A 22,446-nucleotide genomic window follows, 5' to 3' on the forward strand; every position below is an offset into this window, starting at 1 on the left:
CCCCAAGGGGTCTCCTGTGACCACACCCCGTCACAATCACCCTCACTGTTTAAAAATATGCCTCATTTCTGATTTGAATTTGTCTGGCTTCAGGTTCCAGCAGTTGGGGCTTATTATGATTTTATCCCTCTAGATAAGAGAGCCCTTTAGTACCTGGTATATTCCCCCCATGAATTTATTCAAACACTATAAATGGGTCACTTCCAATCTTCTTTAGAAGCTAAACAGAATGAGCTCTTTAAGTCTCTCACTGTAAGGCATTTGTTTAGCTCTCTAATTACTTTTGTGGCTCTTTTCTGTCCCTCTCTAATTTTTTTCACATCACACTTAAAATGTGGACACCAGAACTGGACATAATTCTAATACCAGGATATGTCTACACTACCCAGCTTTGTCGAGGAAACTAATGTCAACATGCAGAAATCGACAACACCAAAGTCATCATTGCCTGTTCTGTCCCCTGTCGACAGATTTGTGTTCACATTGGGAGCTTCCCTGGCGATGGCAAGAGCAATGCACTGTGGATATGTATCCTAGAGTGCCTGGTGACACCTTGGCTACGTCTACACTGGCCCCTTTTCCGGAAGGGGCATGTAAATTTCAGCAGTCGTCGTAGGGAAATCCGCGGGGGATTTAAATATCCCCCGCGGCATTTAAATAAAAATGTCCGCCGCTTTTTTCCGGCTTTTAAAAAAGCCGGAAAAGAGCGTCTAGACTGGCCCCGATCCTCCGGAAAAAGTGCCCTTTTCCGGAGGCTCTTATTCTTACTTCAAAGTAAGAATAAGAGCCTCCGGAAAAAGGCGCTTTTTCCGGAGGATCGGGGCCAGTCTAGACGCTCTTTTCCGGCTTTTTTAAAAGCCGGAAAAAAGCGGCGGACATTTTTATTTAAATGCCGCGGGGGATATTTAAATCCCCCGCGGATTTCCCTACGACGACTGCTGAAATTTACATGCCCCTTCCGGAAAAGGGGCCAGTGTAGACGTAGCCCTTATGTTTCCAGGAGTTGTGAGCCCGCAGAATATGCAGGACATTTTGGGACTGTGCAAAACATCACCTCGAGCACTGCTTTATTCAGGAACTTCCAGCATCCTTTCCTGCCTGTTTTTCCTACTGTCATTCTTTGCTGTGTACTCTGGCATCTGCAGCGAGAAAGAATGGATCCCACACTTCTCTTGCATGCTCTATTAGCTATAATGAAGACCTCACACAGGGCAACAGACATTATCTTGAAATTACGGACAAAGGAAGAAGACTCGGAGCAGCCTGACAGTGTGCATGATATGGACAGTGGCAACCTGTATTTGATAGTCCCAGACCAGCTGTGCATGGTAGATCGGTGCTTTGAGACTAGAGAAAGCAAGGATAGACTCGTGGTTATGATGGTAGCCTTTGCTAGAGCAGACCTGGATTCCGTTTCTGCCTCCATCAGAATCCCTGTGTGAACATGAACAAATCATTTGATCTTATTCAACACCTTAGTTTCCCAGCTGTAAAAAAAGTTACTTTCCTGCCCTACGAGGAATAGGTGACTGGGGCCTCCTCATACTGGCTCCAATACTAGCCAGCCCAATCCCACAGCCAGGAGCTCTCCCACACTGGACAATGTCTTAGTACAGCTGGAAGAAGCTCTGGCCCCACCCTTCTGCTATGGCTCTGGCCCTCCCCCTTCTGCTCCCTGCTGAGCAGGCTGCTGGGAGGTACTTAACCCTCCATGCCCCCTCCACTGTAGTTCTCTTTTTTGACAGGGACAGATACACTCAAGACAATAAGGGCCTTAGAGAATACAATGATATGGGGGTAAGAGGCTGTGGGAATGGGCTGGCTAGGTTTCACATTGATGGTGTTTCTTGAGGACAGAAACTTAGTGTGGGTCACAGCTGAGAATGCCAAAAATAGGGCAGATACATGGCAAACTAATGATTATTCTAACACTGAAATACACCAAGTGAGTTCCTGTATCACCACACTAACTAACAAGAAGCTAAAAACACAGCCTTCTTAGGCAACCTAGTCCTTATCTGGTCCTTATGATGAGAGGTTACTGAAAACCAGGTTCATCATACAGTAAAAACCCTTTTATCTGCCATGCTACAGGAACAGGGGCGCTGGTAAATATAACATGCTGGTTAACAAAGAGGAGTGGGAGAGGAGGAATGCAGGGCAGGAGCATGGGTGAGGGGCACAGGCTCTGATAAGGGCTTAGGCACAGAAGGGGCTTCTGATGCCAGGTGCGAGGGTGGGTGAGCACCTCCAGTGGTTCCTGCAAGCAGCTCCTGATTCCTGTTGCTCCTGGTGGAGGCATGATCAGGCTTCCATCTGCACCATCTGCAGGTGCTGCCCCCACAGCTCCCATTGGACATGATTCCCGGCTAATGGAGTAAGCACTCAGGGAGTTAGGATGGAGGCAGTGTACCTGCAGAGCCGCCTGGCCATGCCTCCACCAGCAACAGCAGGGACAGGGAGCCACTTATGAAGGGCACCAGAGATAAGCAATCCCATCCCCCTTCTGGCTTCAAGTTCCTCCCACATCCTAAGCCCTGCTCCAAGCTATCTCCTGGACTAAATGAATGGAGATGCCTATCTCTTAGAACTGGAAGGGACCTTGAAAGGTCATTGAGTCCAGTCCCCTGCCTTCACAGCAGGACCAAGTACCATCCCTGACAGATTTTGCCCCAGATCCCTAAATGGTCTTCTCAAGGATTGAGCTCACAATCTTCAGTTTAGCAGGCCAATGCTCAAGCCACTGAGCTATCCCTCTCCCCTAAAAGGAACTGTAGTCAGCAGGATTCAAACCTGCACAGGGAGACCCTAATGGATTTCTAGTCCATTGCCTTAACCACTCGGCTACAACTACTGCTCTCTCTTAAAGTATGCTCCCAAAGCTCTTTTCATGCTTCAGCCTCCTCCACAAATGCACTATACACTGACTTTCTGTGTGGCTCAGAAATGCCAGTCGGTGAAGTGCTGGATAAAAGAGCCTTTACTGTATACAAGGTTCTTCTGATCCCAAAAGATCAACCAGTTCCCCAAGTCAAAATGTACACTTTAGACCTTACCAATCTTGTGTGTAGAGTTAGATTAGATATATGGAGTATCAAACCCTTTATGGTTTTAAATGTGCAAATGAAAGCCATCCAGGGTGTTTCCAGTACTGGGACTCTTGAATGTCTGGGTAATCAGACCTGTAAACAGTCTCTTTTGTTCTTTGAGTCCAAACATTGGTTGGTTTTAGGAAGTCACATGACTACACCAACTGTTAGGGTCTGACCAAGTAATTTTCCATGTAAAGGTGGAATATAGAAACAGAATTATCTTTTATCTATTTTAGTATGTTAATTCACATGTCTATCACTACTTTTCCTAAAGCCTTATTTAGTAATGTTAACTCTCATAAAATGAATATTAATAAGCAAATAATGAATACAATTTATACCCATCCCGAATTATTTTTACAGAATTTCTAATTAAATCAACACATTCCTATGCTACAAACTAACAGGTTACAGAGATTACAAGGAATCTGACCCTGAAGATGTTATGCAGAGCCAATGAGGATAAGTGAAAGACACAACAAAGTAGAGCAGCTGCATGCTTATCTATTTTTCTAGGCTGCAAAAAGAAGGGAAAGAGCAAGTCCAAGGATAATGCCTGCTGTGGCTGACCTCCTTTTCACCATTCCAGACCAGTATTCATTTTACATATGCCAACAGCACCCACCCTGAGGGCCTGGAGGCACCATGAGGACTGGCCGGGAGGAAGATGGGGGAAGTGGGGCTGGCGAGGGAGATCGGAAGGAACTGGCTGGTGGGGAGCAGGGCTGGTCGGGAGGTGGACGGGGGGAGTGGGGCTGGCTGGGGGAGATCGGGCAGGGGGCACAGGGGGGGCGGGGGACCGGCCGGGGGAGATCGGGCGGCGGGTACGGGGGGGGGGACGGGACCGGTCGGCGAGGAGCAGGACTGGCTGGGAGGAGGTTGGGGGAGCGGGACTGGCCGAGGGAGATGGGGGGGGGGGACGACCAGCCAGTGGGTAGCAGGGCTAGCCGGGAGGAGGTCGGGGGCAGTGGGGCTGGCTGGGAGGGAGTCGGGGGAGCGAGGTTGGCTGGGGGGGAAAGAGCAGTTTAAGAAAGCATCCGATATTCAAAGGTGGTTTGGGGTAGGCAGGTTCTTATACTGGCATTTGGCCAGGAGACTAGGATGAGGATTTTTGAGCTCTAGAGTTTTGAGCTCATTTTCCCTCTGTTCCAAAAAGCTGTCTCTCCTGCAGCTCCCTGCTGGGACATTGATTCCACACTAACTCAAAGAGAAGCACTTCCTACTACCCATTACAGTATTCCCAACAGCACGTTGTTTTCTTTAGAGGTCACTTAGCTAAGTACCAACAACCCTGATGCTGCTTATGTTGTGAAATATCATAACACCACACTGCTCCGGGGCTACTCAACACACGGCCCTGTATGTTTGCGGCCCGTGGTGCAGTTTGGATGTACACGGGACTCAACACAGGTGAGATCCTTTGAACATGCCCTCCACTGGGAACACACTCCACAACAGTGAGGTGTCTCCCAGGCGGGGTGAGCATTGAAAGACACAAGCGGATGGGCTGGCTGGGTGTACAGATGAGTACGGGGTGTCTAGCCCCCAGGTAAGAGGTGCCGGGACCATCAGGGCATTCTGGGAAGTGCTTTGTATTCATGCCTGTCAGTGTGAAAGATGCTATTTGAATATATGCAACCACACTTAAATTGTGGCCCTCGGCACATTCTGTATGTATTATTGCAGCCCCTGAAGCTTCCAAAGTTGAATAGCCCTGCACTACTCTATGGATGCAGGCAACATGTAATAGCAATTTAACTGAGGTCAAAGAAATGAAATGTTATAGGCCTTGATCCTACAAACTGCTCTGCACAGTTAATTATTATTGATATAAATAAGTATGTTCACAGAATGCTCCTTGGGTCGTGTAGTATGTCTACAGCTCATAAGCTAAGGAAAAGTTATTTACTTGTTCCCATAACATAAGAACTAGGGGATCACCAAATGAAATTAATAGGTAGCAGGTTTAATATAAATAAAAAGATGTACTTCACGCAACACAGAGTCAATCTGTGGAACTCCTTGTCAGAAGATGTTGTGAAGACCAGGACTTTAACAGAGTTCAAAAAAGAGCTAGATACATTCATGGAGGATAGGTCTATTAATGGCTGTTATCTGGCATGGGTAGGAACAGTGTCTCTAGCCTCAGTCTGAAGCTGGAAATAGGCAATAGGGATCCACTTGATGATTACCTGTTCATTCTGCCTGGGGGCATCTGGCATTGGCCACTGTTGAAAGACAGGATACTGAGCTAATTGGACCTATGGTCTGAACCTGTATGGCCATTTATATGTTTGCTTGGAGTTTAAGCTAGTATTCACAGAAATAGCAGTGCATCATGGGTAGCTATCCCACTAAGCAAATAAGAACATAAGAACGGCCATACTGGGTCAGACCAAAGGTCCATCTAGCCCAGTATCCTGTCTGCCAACAGTGGCCAGTGCCAGGTGCCCCAGAGGGGGTGGATTGAAGATCCCTCTCCAGCCTTCGACAAACAGGGCACGGGCACCATTCCTTACCCCCTGGCTAATAGCCTTTTATGGACCTAACCTCCATGAATTTATCTAGCCTTCACAGCCTCCTCAGGCAAGGAGTTCCACAGGCTGACTACACGCTGTGTGAAGAAGAACTTTCTTTTATTAGTTTTAAACCTGCTACCCATTAATTTAATTTGGTGTCCTCTAGTTCTTATATTATGAGAACAAGTAAATAACTTTTCTTTATTCGCCCTCTCCACACCACTCCTGATTTTATATACCTCCCCTTGGTCTCCTCTTTTCTAAACTGAAAAGTCCCAGTCTCTTTAGCCTCTCCTCATATGGGACTGAAGTTTTCCGTTAAAAGCATTTTCGGAAAAGAGCGTCTAGATTGGCACGGACGCTTTTCTGCAAAAGCACTTTTTTGCAGAAAAGCATCCGTGGCCAATCTAGATGCGCTTTTGCGCAAAAAAGCCCTGATCGCCATTTTTTGCGCAAAACAAATCTCGGCTGTCTATACTGGCCCTTTTGTGCAAAAGTTTTGCGCAAAAGGGACTTTTGCACGAACGGGAGCAGCATAGTATTTCCGCAAAAAGCACTGATTTCTTACAGTAGGAAGTCAGTGCTTTTGCGGCAATTCAAGAGGCCAGTGTAGACAGCTTGCAAGTTTTTCCAGAAAAGCGGCTGATTTGCAGCCCTTTGCATAAGAACATAAGAACACAATTAATGGGTAGCAGGTTTAAAACTAATAAAAGAAAGTTCTCCTTCACACAGCGTATAGTCAACCTGTGGAACTCCTTGCCAGAGGAGGCTGTGAAGGCTAGGACTAAAATAGAGTTTAAAGAGAAGCTAGATAATTTCATGGAGGTTAGGTCAATAAAAGGCTATTAGCCAGGGGATAAAATGGTGTTCTTGGCCTCTGTTTGTCAGAGGCTGGAGAGGGATGGCAGGAGACAAATCGCTTGATCATTGTCTTCGGTCCACCCTCTCTGTGGCACCTGGTGCTGGCCACTGTCGGTAGACAGGATACTGGGTTAGATGGACCTTTGGTCTGACCCAGTACGGCCGTTCTTATGTTCTAAAAACTGGCCAGTCTAGACACAGCCTAAGTTCGAACTAGAGATGCAAATGTAGGTGACCGAAATTGCTAATGAAGCAAGGTTTTAAATATCCCGTGCTTCATTAGCATGATCTCGCCGGCACGTTACTCTGCTTAACAGCTGTTTCAAAAGTTAAAGTGCGCGCCGGGATGCGTCAGGTCGAACCAAACCCCTTGGTTTGAACTAACGTTACTCCTCAACGTTACTCCTCATGGATCACTGGCGTACATTTGACTGATATTAACATGGAGAGGTCAGAGAGGGTGCAGATGACAGAATAAGGAGCACTCCCAACAGACACTGCAGCCAATGGAGAGGAGTGTGGTCCCAACACGTAGCCATTGTCCAATGGGGCAACAAAAATGATTATAGATTAAAACACACACAAAATTGAGAACAGCAAAACCTATGACTCTTTCCCCACTTAACGAAAAAATGGTAAATCATACTTCTTCTTAGTGTATGTGCAATATGCCGCCGTGAGGTGGCACCTGACCAGGATTCATCACTAAATTTGGTCTGCTAGTTGGATCATTAGCTTTCCCAGCTCAGGCTGGGTACTGACAAGGACAATGTAACTGGAACAGTTTGGCTAAAATCAAACAACATACAAAGTATAAAATTAAAAGATTTTTCCCTTTCCATAATTAACACTGCCAGAACTTCCCTGTGGGAAGGTTAACAATATCACTAACCTGCTGCAAAATGTGTGAGAGTTAGGGAAAACAGCCTGTTTTCTGCTCCTGAGCGCAGCTTCTTTCAGCCCACAGAGGACTCATAGCCCTTTGCAAAGCAATGGGCCTAGCTGCTTTCCTTCACTGCGTCTGAGTCCAGCTACAGGGAACCGATTTAGCACACCCAAAATGACCACGCCCAATTCCAGAAACTTCTGGACATGGAATGCTAATTTTATATCTGCCTAGCAACAATAATCTAGACACGGTTCATTTCTGTCCATTCCCTAAATGATCTCAATGTTAAGTAAGGTTGGCAGGTGTCCAGTTTTGAACCAGATAGCCTGGTATTTGAGCTTTCTGTCCGGGAAACAAATTGAGAAAATACCGGACGTATAAATGTGCGGTATTTTCTAATTATGTTTTTATTATTCTCATGAGTATCAGTACGTAGTTGAATACTGCCTGGCTGGTGGACACATTCACACTGAGTGAGCGTGTCCACCAGCCAGACAGTACGCAACTACGCAGTAGAGGGTGGTCGGGGGGGATAGAATTCCCGGGGCCAGAGTTGCCCATGCGCCCCGCTGGGACCGTGTGCGGGACAGGAAGCACCCGAGCATCTGTGTGTGCCCAGGCCAGCCCTGCTCCCTGCCAGTCGGTTCCCCACCCTCTCGCTCCCCTCTCCCCCGCCAGCCCTGCTCCCCTCCCGGCCAGTTCCCCTCTCCCCGATCTGAGATCATGTGTGTCCAGTACTTTTTTTAAGCCATCTGATAACCCTAATGTTAAGCATGTAGGTTACATTAGGTACTTTCAGGAGCACATGGGTATGACTAAGAGAGAATTAAGACCCCTACATTCTGACCAGCGTGGACTGTAATTTTTATCAGCCCATCAGATTGCTCCCCTATTTTCACTCCCATTGATTTAAGTGAGCTTTTGGTCAGGCCCTAAATTAGCTATAATCCATTTTAAACCCTATTTTGTATCTTCCCTCAGGGATGAGGTAGGGCTCATTTACAGCTCAGTCCTGTTTGCATGGCAGTTCATTCAATGGTAGTTTTACCATTCAGTGGGACCAGCATGGGTGGTCAGTGAACCTAAGGCTGAGGGAGGCAAACCCCCAATCCTGCCCCTCTCCATGGAAGACAAGCCTCCACCACACTCCCACAGCAGGAAGTGTGCGGCCCTAGCCTCTTCAGTCCTGGAGCACTGGGACGTGGGCAATGTATGGTCCCAGGTTCCCTGGCGCTGGGAAAGTTGGCAGCACAGCCCCAATCTCGGCAGGGTCTGAAGTCCACATCATCCCAATGGACTGAGGGAGCTGGGCTGAGTGTGTGTGTGTGGGGCGGGGGGGAGGAAGGGGGGAGAGCTGAGGGCAGAGTGTGGGTGGGGCAGCTTGGCAGTTTGGGAAGGCATTGCTTTCCCCTGCTACCGTGGAGATCAGAATCAGGCCCGTGGAGGTGAAGATTCTTGCATTTAGTTTCTGGCCAAAGGAGAATATTCTAGGAAAGATGAAAGAAAATTGGGTAAGAGGCTTTAGAGTTAGAGAAAGTCTTAATTCTTCTGTCACTTACACCCGTTTGACATCAGAGTTAAGTCTGTCAGTTTTTATGTAGTTCTTTCTGATTCACACCAGCACCTGTGCAGAGAATCAGGCCCTGTAATTTTAATAGTACAGTCTGATCAAAACATTCTCAGATGTGCTTGTTCTTTTTAATCATGAGAGGAAAGCTTGTTCCTTGTCTCCCCTTACACAACTTTCACAACAGCTATGTTGTTAACCGGACCTGCCTTTCTTGTTTCAGCTTTAGTATCTCTAAGCTATATCCTAGGCTATGTCTAGACTGCAAGCCTCTTTCGAAAGTATCTTTCGAAAAAGCCTCTTTCGAAAAAGAGCGTCTAGACTGCAAGCAGTACTTTCGAAAAAGCAAGCCGCTTTTTCGAAAGAAAGCAGTGAGTGAGTCTGGATGCTCTCTTTCTAAAAAGCCCTGCTGGCATTCAAGGACGCCTTTTTTCGAAAGAGCACTTTTGAAAAAAGGCGTTCTTCCTCGTGAAATGAGGTTTACCGCCGTCGAAAGAAAAGCCGCGTTCTTTCGATTTAATTTCAAAAGAACATGGCTGCAGTCTAGACGCAGGTGAAGTTTTTTCGAAAAAAGGCTACTTTTTTTGAAAAAACCCCTGAGTCTGGACACAGCCCTAGTGTCTATCAATCCACAGGAGATTTGGAAGTGCTAAGTAATTACCACAAACTTGTTTGTTTGCTGTGCCAGTCTCAGAGACTCATAGACTTTAAGGTCAGAAGGGACCATTATGATCAACTAGTCTGACCCCCTGCACAATGCAGGCAGAATCTCACCCACCCACTACTCACCTATATCTCAGATATTGAAGTCCTCAAATGATGGTTTAAAGACCCCAAGACGCAGAGAATCCTCCCGCAAGTGACCCATGCCCCATTGTACAGAGGAAGGCGAAAAACCTCCAGGGCCTCTGCCAATTTACCCTGGAGGAAAATTCCTTCCCGACCCCAAATATGGCGATCAGCTGAACCCTGAGCATATGGGCAAGACTCACCAACCAGACACCCAGAAAAAAGTTCTCTATAGTAACTCCTATCTTCCCACCATTGGCCTATTTACCACTGATAGTGAAAGGTCAATTAATTGACAAGATCATGTTATCGCATCAAACCATCCCCTTCATAAACCCATCTAGCTTAATCTTGAAGCCAGATAGATCTTTTGCACCCACTACTTCCCTTGGAAGGCTGTTCCAGAACTTCACTCCTCTAATGGTTAGAAACCTTCACCTAATTTCGAGTCTAAACTTCCTAATAGCCAGTTTATATCCATTTGTTCTTGTGTCCACATTGGTATTGAGCTTAAATAATTCCTCTCCCTCACTGGCATTTATCCCTCTAATATATTTAAAGAGAGCAATCATATCTCCCCTCAGCCTTCTTTTGGTTAAGGTAAACAAGCCAAGTTCCTTGAGTCTCCTTTCATAAGACAGGTTTTCCATTCCTCGACTCATCCTAGTGGCCCTTCTTTGTACCTGTTCCAGTTTGAATTCATGCTTCTTAAACATGGGAGACCAGAACTGCACACAGTATTCCAAATGGGGTCTCATCAATGCCTTGTATAATGGCACTAACATCTCCTTATGTCTGCTCGCCTAAAGATACCTCGCCTAATGCATCCCAAAACCGCATTAGCCTTTTTCACAGCCATGTCACATTGGCGGCTCATAGTCATCCTGTGATCAACCAAGACTCCGAGGTCCTTCTCCTCTTCCGTTACTTCCAACTGATGTGTCCCCAGCTTATAACTAAAATTTCATCCTATTACTATTACCCCAATTTACAAGATCATCCAGATCTTTCTGTATGTATGATATCCCAATCCTTTTCTGAATTGGCAAAAGCTACTGAATTACATCTCTGCCACATTTTTTTCATTCCCCCTAATTAATGACTGTTGATTAAACTCTGTCTAGTAAGCTACGAATACTCAGTATCATAAGGCTATAAAAATCACATTGGCTTCCATAGGTGCCTCATTGGGTCAATAGTTAGAGCTGGTAAAAAAAATCCAATTTTATTTCTGCAAAAGCCTCTTGATCAGAACCATTTTGCTTCACATTTTGTGCTGAAATTTTTGATTTTCAAAAGTCAACACAAAATACAAATTTCAATTTGAAATAAGTGCAATTTTTCCCTTCTTTTACCAAAACATGGAATTTTCCATTTGAAACATAAAAAAAAATTGTTTCATGTTCAATATTTTCATTAAAAAATCAAAAATGTTGCCAAAAATCAAACCATAGTATGAAACATTTTGCAATGAACTTTCATTTAAAAAATTTCAAAAAGCTCTAGTAACTCAAACTAATTCTGAATGCACACACAGTAATGATCAAACACTTCCTGATTCTTAGGGTGTGGAAGGTTGCCCCATATTTTACTGGAAAGATAATGATATTACATTTGCAACAAGCCTGAAGTATTACCTATGGATTCTTGAATTTCATCTACAAATTTCACTGGCCACAATGAGCTTCTCCTAGACTCAGGATTTGGAAGGTTGTATCTGTATCAGTATCTACCAACTCACGTTGTATTAATGTGTTATATATTATTATATACAACGTGAGTTGGTAGATACTGATACAGATACACACCCTGTCAAGAGTGTCCTCTTTTTTGAAAGTTCAAATATGGTAACCCTAATCAATGGTAATTTGTGTGTTTAATAGGCCAGTTCCTGAAACTGGAACCTCCGCTGCTAAATAACTAACAAGTACAACCCAAATCCAACAATGCACTTAAATATGTGCTTATCTTTGTCAATGAGATTATTCACATGCTTACAATAAAACGTGATTAAGTGCTTTGGTGAATTGGGGCCTAGTTTAATAAAGTTACAAACTGATGAGAGCTTAATTCCTCAGAATCAGAACCTGAGAGCTCTCTGTGGTGAGCAGGCTCCCAGGCTGTCTTTGTTGAAAAAAAATCAAGAGAGAATGCAACAGAACAGCAACTTCTCAGACAAATAATGAATTGGCAATGGTGGTCCCAAAAATGATCTTTCCAGTTTGTGTACTGGTAAAAGTAGTCACGCCTAGAGGCACTGAAATAAAGTATACTATGATTTAAGGCATGTACTGTATGTTGTTTGTGGGGAAGGAGAGAAGAAATATATCTCCGTTTTACAACTAGGAAATTAAAGTGAACATAAGCACCAAAGAAGTCAGGCACCTAACTTTATTGACTGACTTGAATGGGAACACATCTCTGACAATCAGGTTGTTTTTATTTAGGTGCCTACTCATGGATTTATGAGTCTAACTGACCTACTTATGTTCCCTCAGGAAATCTTTGGAACAGGTTGGTACAGAACCAGTCACTGGTATGAGTCAAAGGATATGGATCCTGGCCATGAGCAGACTGGTGCCAGGAAATAAAAATCATTCTCCTAATGCACTGTTTGTCAGACGTTTATTACAAGCTTGTCTTTTCATGTCACTCTTTACATAAATTATCTTTATTTAATAATTTGCAGTAGTGCCATAAACATCAGTGAGGATCCACAGAAACACTGCGCCAGTAACCATACAAATACATACAACACCATGATTGCTGCCACAAAGAGGTTACCATATTGTTCATTTTCTCTCTTGTTCATTTCCAGGAAGATGCTGTCCCATTCAGAATAGTCAAATAAGGAAAGACTTTTTTTTATTCTACCATTCATCCATAGAGCAACTCCATTAGAATAAAAAGGAGTCTTGCCAGGGCCATTTGAGCCCTAATCTTGCAATGAGCAATGCAAATGCTTAACTTCACTCACTGTGAGTAGTGCTACTAGAGCCCATGGAACAACCTCTATGTAAAGTTATGTAGTATGTAATTTTTGGCAGGGCATACACCCCCATATTGGTTATGGAAATGTTTTGAATATGAATATGCACAACTTGAATATGCTTTATGCAAAATGTGGCATGTAACCTTTTGTTGAAGAGCTTGTAATTCGTTGAATGTATATATTCTATTTGTATGCATGTATCAGTCTTGTATGCAAAATTGAAAATATGAAGTGTAAATCTACTTATTCATCTAGGTCTTCTAGTGAAAGCCATTAGTGGTACTTGAAGAACTTGGGTACGTCTACACAGTAGGGCTAAAGTCGGAATAAGCTATGCAACTTCAGCTACTGTCACTTGTGTAGCTTAAGTTGAAATAGCTTATGTCAGCTTTTGGCACTGTCTACACAGCAGGGAGTCGAAGGAAGAATACTCTTCCTTCGACTTCCCTTACTCTTTGTAAAATGAGGGTTACCATGAGTCGGCGTAAGAAGTCCTCCAGCTTGATATTATTTCGAAATAAAGGCTTGTAACGTAGACGTGCTCTTTGTTATTTCAGAATAACGTCAGTTATTCCGAAATAATGCTGCTGTATAGCCCAGTGCTCAAAATAACAATCTGTAAATAGTTTTGTTTTTCCCTGTAAGCCTGAGCTGTGCTTGGTCCTACAAAGATATGTGACCATGCCACCTGGTGTAGGAATCCACCTTCAATTTTGTATTTTTCAAGGGTGCGGTAGACGAAGGGAAGAATAGAACAAAAACTTCCTGTTCTGGGGAAATTCAAGGGATGGGAAGCAATCAATGATTGTCTTCAGCTGATTTCACAAAATGCTTCCCTCCACAAGAGGACATGAAGAGGTCCACAAACAAAGAATACTAACCAGGGGAGAAGCTGTTAAACCTCTGGTCAGAGAAAAGATCATCTCTGGCTTAAAAAATTGTATCTGAAATAAGGATTAGGGCATGGAATTACGTTTTGTAACCATTTATTTTAGGGTATGTCTACACAGCTGGGCTAAAGCTGAATTAAGCTATGCAACTTCAGCTACATGAATTGCGTAGCTAAAATCGAAAGAGCTTAATTAGGCTTTTGGCGCTGTCTACACAGCAGGAAGTCGAAGGAGGAACACTTTTCCTTCAACTTCCCTTACTCCTTACTCCTTGTAGTATAGACATGCACTATGCTATTTCGGAATAATGTCAGTTATTCAAAATAATGCTGCTGTGTAGATGTACCCTTAGTGTATTAGGCTTAGCTGGCATGTTTTGTTTATTTTAGTTTAGTAACTTAGTTTGATTTCTCATCACTTGCAACCACTGAAATCCTACTTTTTATATTTAATAAAATCACTTCTCTATTCTCTTTATTATCAAATCTAGTGTACATATTTGTTACTGGAGGGGGGAGATCAACAGCTGTTCATATCTCTCTTTCACTGAGAGCAAACTTTATGAGCTTTCTCTGTGTAAAACTTTTATACAGAGTAAGATGGATTTCGGTCCTATTTGGGGCTGTGCTCCTGTGTGCTGTCAAGTGCCTGTAACGGAGCCCTCCCTGAGCTGAGTTGTTACCAGTGTTTGTGATACTATGTTACTGCAACTCTGTGACTTTTCTGGGGAACGCCAGAGCTTCTGGCCCAGCAAGACAAGGTGGTGGGGTGCACCAGTGGGCATGTAATTTTTGGCAGGGCATACACCCTCCTTACCAAAGGCTCAGGCTCAGTGGTAGGCAGGCTCAGTGGTATGATCAGCACATCAGGTACCAAACAGTCTCAAGGGGATCTTTGAAATCCAGCTAATCACATACATTTCTCAACTAACTGGATATATTAAGTTTTCTGGGAACCTTTGTGTTGATTCACACTAAAAATAGCTTGGCAAGGAGAGTTTCTGAAGATGGAGATGTTTCTGACAAACTGAAAGGCTGGACTGGCTTGTGGCAGAAGCAGAGCTTTTTGTTATTCCCTTTATGAAAAAAAGTTTTATTTAGCTTTCCATCAGCTATAACTTAGTCCCCTCCCCCAAGCATCTGTGAATAAAGATTTTTAGGAGGGGGCACTACTGGTGCAAATCTTTTCAATGCTCTGCATCACTTACTGAAAGAGCTACACTGCTTGAGCTAAAGGAGCAATGCCTATAGCTATTAGCAGTAATAGTCTGTTAACTTCTCTGCTCTGAAAAGGAACACAACTGCACATTTCACATGCATAAGCAACTGTACCTGCTACAGAGATGTTATTTAGTTGTGAATTAAAGCAAAAGTGGTCTCTATACAGCTGTGTTTGGTAAGGAGGTTGGTGCACAAGACATTCTCTCTACATTATGATGTAGTCTGCACTAATAAAACATTTGCCAATTCCTGTTCTAGAAAAAACTGTATACATATTTTTAAATCACACCACAGTCCATTTAAATCTAGAATAAATATTTTAGATCAAATTCACTCCAGGTGCATATAACTCCAGGGATCTGAATTAAATTACATCAGGGACTAAGTAGATCACTTGATCCTTTCATTGATTCCTTTTATCCCTATTCATAAGAATATGCTCTGCACAGTGAGAACCCTATAAACCCGACATTTTCATTTTCAGATGGATCATTTAATCAGTGCTCTCCCGCCACATGAATCCACATTCTGAAACGCGTTAGTCATAGTTATTCCAGTATCTCTCTCTCGCTCACCATGTGGGCTTGTACACACAGCTGTCACACAAGGCACGGGACGCGCATTTGCACAACATCCCTGTCCCTTTGCGTTGAACCGATCTGCGGCAAAATAAATCAGCGTGTCTAACCTAAACTCGCTGCACAAACATTTCTGGTCTGTCATGGCCACCGTAAAGCGTCTGCCATCAGACTCTTGTAATCAGATACGTAACCCCCACTCCGCATCGCGGCCCCCTCCCCCCCCCAGCCTGGCAGAGATCCCCGTCCAGATTAGCCTGAATCTGTTTATTGCCGCTCCTGGGGCTCCGCCACCAACTTTCCTCGCAGCGCTTTCTAGGGCAGGGGGAGACCGGGCAGCTGGTCGCTTGCAATCTCAGCTGCATGTGCAGCGTCACATGCCGCTCTAGATCCCCGCTGGCGATCGCGGGGGCTCTGGAACCCGGCCGAGTGCGTTCTATACTCTCCGGGGAGAGGGAGAGATCGCTGGATATCGGCCGACTCTCAGCCTAGTAGCGCCCCTCCCTCAGCCGTCCCCCCCCCCCCCGGAGTACTAGAATCCGGCGCAGAGCCATTTAGAAGCCAGCCTCCACTCCCGCTTCTAGGATTCGGTGTAGCCGCTCTAGCACCCGGCCAGCAACGCCTGGGCTGTTCGGAGGCGCGCCTCCGCGGCACTTAAAGCAGTCCTGGAGGCCGGTCCAGAGTTGTAGCGATCAGCGCCCAGCCGCTTTGGAACCCGCCGGGACCTGAACTCTGCAGGGATCTGCTCGGCGATTGAACCCAGCCAGCGGAGTTCTAGAAGGGGGCGACAATAGAACCCAGCCAGCGGAGTTCTAGAAGGGGGCGACAATAGAACCCAGCTAGCGGAGTTCTAGAAGGGGGCGACAATAGAACCCAGCCAGCGGAGTTCTAGAAGGGGGCGACAATAGAACCCAGCTAGCAGAGTTCTAGAAGGGTGGCTATAGAACCCAGTCAGCGGGGTTCTAGAAGGGGTGGTGATAGAACCCAGCCAGCGGAGTCTAACGGGGGCTGCCCGGTTCAGTCATGCTGGATTCGGCGGTGCGACTGGCTCTGGGAGCTGGCCAGTTGGTGGCTCCGGGACCGCAGCTCTCAGAGCACCTGGCCCTGCTACAGGCACAGGTGCTCGCTTCCCTCTGGCCCATACTGCTGCTGGGAGGTACTGTGGCACTGCTTGTCCTGCTTGGGATGCTTCGGCACTGGGGCCGGACACGGTCGGGCCCCCAGCTAGGCGCCGTGGGAGAGGAGGATGGTGCTGGGGCTGCCAGCTGCAAAGCCGGGCGGCTGCCATCACCGGCCCAGCAAACGCACAACGGGACAGCAGGGCATGGACAGCAGGAGCAAACGGCAAGGCAGAGCCACATGGCAAAGGTAAGGACGAAGTTCATCCCATCCCAGCCCAATCTCCTGCACAGGGGGTCTGCCCTCTCCTATCCAAACCAATCCCTAACACAGGGGCCCTCCATACTAATCCCCACTGCAAGTGGCTCAGCCTACTCTCAGCATAGGATCCTCATTCCCCTCGGCAGGGGGCCTAACCCCATCCCATCTTGCCCCCAACACAGACTCCCCATCCCTACAATTCCACTCCTCTCCATAAGTATATCCCAGTAGTGAATCTACATCCCCTCTGCTGGGGGCTCAGAGTCATTTGTTTTTCCTCCTCAGGGGGCTCTATCCGTCTCAAGCCCAAGGCTCCTTCTTAGCATAGGAGCACAGGAGTGTAGAATCCTTCTTTTTCTCCCATTCCATCTCCAGTTCTTTCCCTCCATCCAATCCCATCCTCCAGCATAGGTTATCACCTTCACTGGCCGGCCAGCTATCAGATCCCACTGCTCAAAGTGTGCGTTTACAAAGTCCTTTCCTACTCCCTTCTGGATAAAGATACATTATCTAACCTCAGAGCTAGACCCTGCAAACACTAATTTATGAGTGACCCCTTACTCGCATATGTGAGATTATGTGGAACTACTCCATTAGGTATTATGAGCAGGACTAAGACACAGATCTCAAAGGCATTTTTAGGTGCTCGTTTCCCATTGAAATCAATAGGAGTTAGGCACCTATTGACTTGCTGGGCTGGAGCCTTTATCTTGCACACTACTTATCTCTTCTAAACAATTCATGGGATAGGACAAGGTTGCACCTTTCCCATCTTTTCTGGGATTGTTCTGCTTTTCTTACTGTTCATGTACTTGTTACTAAATAAGGGTTAAGTGCTGTTTGCCTTGAAGTATATAATAATAGTCCTGTTGATGTCAGCACTAAATGTTTCTTTCTATTCATGTTGCATCAAAACTTCATTTTGTAGTCTGGCCACATGATCTTGATTGCAGCCATACTGATTACCCTGGTTGGGTTTTGAAACAATGGAATGGAGTTTTGATGCAGTATTGTCACAGTTTGTTGTGACACCACAACTAGTTCCATTAAACACCGTGTAAAGCAGAAACCCACATCCTAATTCACAGAAAATAGCTGTGTAAAGACACTAGTATGTTAGCAAAATTGTAAACAGTCATGATAGTGCATTGTATGTAAAATAAATGAATATGGTCTGGTCTGTTAGTATTATCTGTTAGCTGCTTTATTCAGGGAGACAGGAGGAAAAAAAGAGCGTATTTGCTGAATTTGTCTTTTAGAATAGTACTTCTGGGACATCTTTTACTCTAGCCGGTAGATACAAATGTGTCCATATTTTCATCATAACTGTTTTTTCCAGGGATTTATTTGCCATAAAAATTACATTCATGGTGAATCTTGGCTAGCTTTTAACTTGTTAGTTCATTTGTCATGAAGTTTTTTTCTTTTGCAAATGAAAACAGCACATTGGCCTGTTGTAATGGACTAATAGGTACATGTGCATTTGCAGTGACCACAACACTGAAATAATCATGAAGTACTGTGCCAAAAGCTGGGAATAAGCAACAGGATGGATCACCTGATGACTACCTGTTCTCTTCATTTCTTCTGGGCACCTGCCATTGGCCACGGTGGGAAAACAAGATATAGGGCTAGATGGACCTTTGGTCTGTCTTTGTATGACCATCTTATACCTGTGTGAGAAAAAATTTCAGCCAATATGTTACTTTAACATTTGTAGCTGTTTTAAGGCTTTGTTTACATTTAAAATGTAAAGTGCAGGCGCGACAGCATTGCCACGACAGTGCTTTAAATGGAAAGTGTGGCCACGGCACAAGCACTGGGAGTGAGATCTCCCCAGTGATCTATGTAAGCCACCTCCTCAAGGGGAGTCTGGTTCACAGTGGCACTTTACAGCAGTGTAACTTGTTGCACTCTTGGGGGGTGTTTATTATTTGAGCAGGAAATCTTTGATCAGGGAGACTGCACAGTCCTGAATTATCAGGGAAGGGGAATGCAGAGGAAGGTAAATTAAAATGCTACATTGGCTCATATGCTGTTACTATACTAAGGTTTTCATCTTTAATTTTTTTTTTGGTACCCTTGGTTCTTGCTTTCACACTGGCTCCTTAAGGGTCAGATCCTACCATACTTACTCGTATTGACTAGCACCTTACTCTGTGGGGACCCGCACTGAAATTGGTCAAAGTGTACATGTGGCAAAATCATGGACCTAAAGGGGTTGGGAGTGGGGAAGAAGGGGAGAACAGGAAAAATAACCTAAGAAGAAGAAAATTTCAACTAAATGAAAAATAGTGCTCATACCAAGACTGTATTCTGCCTTTTCTGCTCATTTGCTTGCCCCATTCCTTTTCTCTTTTCTCCACACGATCGTTTGTAATTTTTCATTGTCTTCCCTGTATAATCTGGAGTGTAATATACTTGAGGCAGGGATCTTATCTTCTAAATACAGGGATGAACAATAATTTTCATGGAGGGGCACCAAGAATTTTGGTAAGTGGTCACGGGATGAACTTTTCTATTACATTATTGGAGAAGATGTGGGATCTGGGATGGAGTTTGACCTGGGACAGAAAACTGGGGTGTGTAAGGGTGTGGGAGGTGCAGGGTTGGCCCTGGCCAGGAGGTGCTTACCATAGGCAGCTCCTGGCCAGCAGTGCAGTAAGGCACTCAGGCAGACAAGCTGCTGCATGTCTTGGTGGCCCCATGCCACTGAAAGCAGCTGACTACTGCTTGCAAACATGTCTCTGCATGCCTCTTGCGGGACAGCGGGTCTCTACACACTACCCATGCCCGCAAGCACTGCTCCCGCAGGTACCATTGGCCCATTTATGGCCAATGGGAGCTGTGAGGATGGTGCTTGGGGGGGGGGGCAGTATGTAGAGACCCGCTGCCTCCCTCCCCAAAAGGGTCACACAGAGACGGGCTTGTTAGCAGCCATTGGTTGCTTCTGGGAGTGGTATAGCCAGGGCCGCGGCAGGCAGGCAGCTTGCCTGAGCTTCCCACTGCACTGTGGGACTTTCAGCAGCCCAGAGGGTCATGGCGAGTAAAGGGGAAAAATTTGGTGGGATGGATCAGGCCTACGGGCTGTATTTTACTCACCTCTGTTCTAATATGTGTGTAAAGTTCAGTGTGCTCATAGAACATCAGATATTAACTAGACTTGGCAAAATTTGGTATTTTGTAATTTTTGTTGTTCATTTTCAAGCATCTTCTTATTCTTCCCTTTTCCCCCCTTGGCCGTGTGCAGTGGATACTAGGGATGTCAGGAAGCGAGTAATTAACTAATCATGTAGTTGATAGAATTTCTATCGACTACACAATTAGTCAATAAAGGAGGAAGCCTCAATCCCAACTCACGCCAGGTTCGGGAGCAACCCTCCTGCTGCTGCGGTTTTGCAGTTTAAATGTAGTAAGAGCCAGGCTGCCTGCCCACTCGTCTCCTACTACATTGAAACTGCAGAGCTGAAGCAAGGTAGGTCCTGGACCCAGCATGAGTCAAAACTGAACAAGCCTGGCTCAGTCCCAGCCTGTGCCATGTCCAGCAGCCCTGTTCACCGGGGGTGTGTATGTTCCAGCTCCCCGCTGGGACCCCTGCAAACAGGTTGCTGCCGGAAAGCAGCCCTTATCTGCAGTGGCTGGGGCTGGTTGCAAACAGAGGCTGCTATGGCAGCAGCCCCTGTCCACAAGGGTCCTAGCTCCCCACTGGGATCCCCCATGGACAGGGGCTGCTCTTTGGGATGTCGAGTGGCCTCTGCTCACAGCAAGCCTGGACCCGCTGTGGGCAGAGGTTGTTTTGCAGCTGCTGCCTCTGATAGAGGCAGCAGCGTGGGGGGAGGAGGGGACGGACAGTCGGCACCGCGGAGATGGTTATGGGGGAACTGGCTTTTAAGCTGGCTTCCCCAGCACCGGCCCCTGCCTCCCCCCCACCTTGCTGCTTCTGATACAGAAGCAGCAAGGGGATGAGAATGCAAGTAGTTGACTCAACTATTCGCTTACATCCGGATACTGGGCACAGCTGGGAATCTGGGCCTATGATTCATGTCCTGAGGAGCTAATATACGAAAATAACTTAAATGAGGATACCGGAGTAGGTGGAATATTGGGTGGTTCCTGTTTGGAAATCCTATATTTGTCTGAGGCCAACTCAAAACCGTGACATACCTGATACTTCGGTTATAGCTGAAAAATCCAGTTTAGGAGTCTGGTCATAAATAGATACAAGCTGTTGATGAAACAGACCCAGATCTAGAGTGGCTCCTCTTTTACTGTGCCCTCCTACATTCATTGTGTTTTCTATTTAAAAAGCCTCCCTTGTATCTGGCGTTTGCTGTATTACAGTATCTGATATAAAGATGAAATGTTGCAGGGGAGGTCCCAGAAAGGCAGCATCAGTGTGTTTGTATTCCAGTATTGTGTTCTGGTCAACAGCACACATCCCCTTCTCCCCCCACCATACATACCGCTGTAATCTACATGAGTGTGCATGGAAACGTGCTTAGAAGTCATGCTCCTGGTGCAGGGGTGAACGACCAGGAACATGTTGCCCGGCATGTCTTGTCAAAATGCCCCCTGCACCTCTCTCTGGGGCTATTTAATAAAGTCAAATCCATAATTACACAAAAGCCACAACGGATTAGACAGAGCGAAAAAGCATCACTTTTATATAAAGGAGAAAAGGCATGGAGAATCAGCTCACCCTTGAGCATCACAAGCCCAAAGGCCATCGAGCCAGACAGACTTTCAGACTGGCTAAGGAAAGGAGGGATGCAGTTTAATATACTACAGCGTATATAATTACAAAAGAGACTGTGCTTTCTTGTATGTGTTTGAGTTTATTTAGAATTGTACTAGTAGCTTTGTACAATGATTCGATTCAATTTATCTCTTACTGCATAAAACCAACATTTTCCTCTAAAAATTAAGGAAGGAAAAATTATGTCAAATAATTATTTTTTTTGTCAAATGACCAACCAGTGCCATACATTTGTTTGTGCCCCAAAATGAAACCCAGGTGTCCTGACAAGGGAGGAAGGAGTAGGAGAGACTTCCAGAGCAGTAGGGCCAGCTTACTGACCAAAATGGGGACACAGATAAAGGAGGGACATGGAATATTGCATAGGGGTCTAACTGGCATAGGGAGGGCAAGAAAACTTGTTTTCAGAACAGCCATACTGGGTCAGACGAATGGTCCATCTAGGGATTATTAGTGAGTGCAGTGAAGTGTACAAATCCCATACTGGAGAGGAACGGGTCCTGGAGCTGCTCTGAGCCCAAACATCTCCAGAGCCTGCACAAACTGGAGGAGGAGCTTAGAAAAGAGCGGAGTAGTTCAGTGGCGGGCAGGCAGTGGAGGTGAGCTAACCTGAGAAGGAACACCACAAGAACACTTGCTCCTTCAGAGCTGGAGACGGTGGCTTGACCAAGTCTACAAAGGAGGGACTGGTGACCAATGTTTCCGCTAATATTTTCCATCCATATGTGGATTTTTTTCCATCCCTGTGTGGAATTATTTTTGTATGTGCACTGAGACATGTGCAAAGGTGCACTACCAATAGAAACGGAGTGGGTGCTCCACTAATTACTGGGGCAAAATTTGAATCTCTCCTGAATGGCCGCATAAGTCACTGCTGGTGACTTTTTGAAAGTCAAAAACTTTATTGTTGTGT

The 22,446-nt window shown here is 45.5% G+C and overlaps 1 protein-coding gene and 1 non-coding gene across 4 annotated transcripts in view; one reads left to right on the plus strand and one right to left on the minus strand.

Annotated features, from left to right (window-relative positions):
* Positions 1-2,772: 2,772 nt before the first annotated feature.
* Positions 2,773-2,854, minus strand: TRNAS-AGA (transfer RNA serine (anticodon AGA)). Its single transcript has one exon. It is a non-coding gene; the product is annotated as a tRNA-Ser (tRNA).
* A 12,749-nt stretch (positions 2,855-15,603) lies between these two features.
* The window catches only part of LOC102460244 (protein LYRIC-like), a 47,367-nt gene continuing 40,524 nt past the window's right edge, over positions 15,604-22,446 (plus strand). For 2 of the 3 annotated variants that reach the window (XM_025178737.2, XM_075923438.1), the window contains exon 1: positions 15,604-16,765. In XM_025178737.2, the coding sequence (XP_025034522.2) occupies positions 16,421-16,765 (345 nt within the window). In that variant the 5' untranslated portion in view covers positions 15,604-16,420. The remainder of the gene's footprint in view (positions 16,766-22,446) is intronic. The other variant, XM_006137575.4, reaches the window with a different exon arrangement.

Source organism: Pelodiscus sinensis, chromosome 3, assembly GCF_049634645.1.
Source record: "Pelodiscus sinensis isolate JC-2024 chromosome 3, ASM4963464v1, whole genome shotgun sequence".
Classification (NCBI taxonomy): Eukaryota; Metazoa; Chordata; order Testudines; family Trionychidae; genus Pelodiscus; species Pelodiscus sinensis.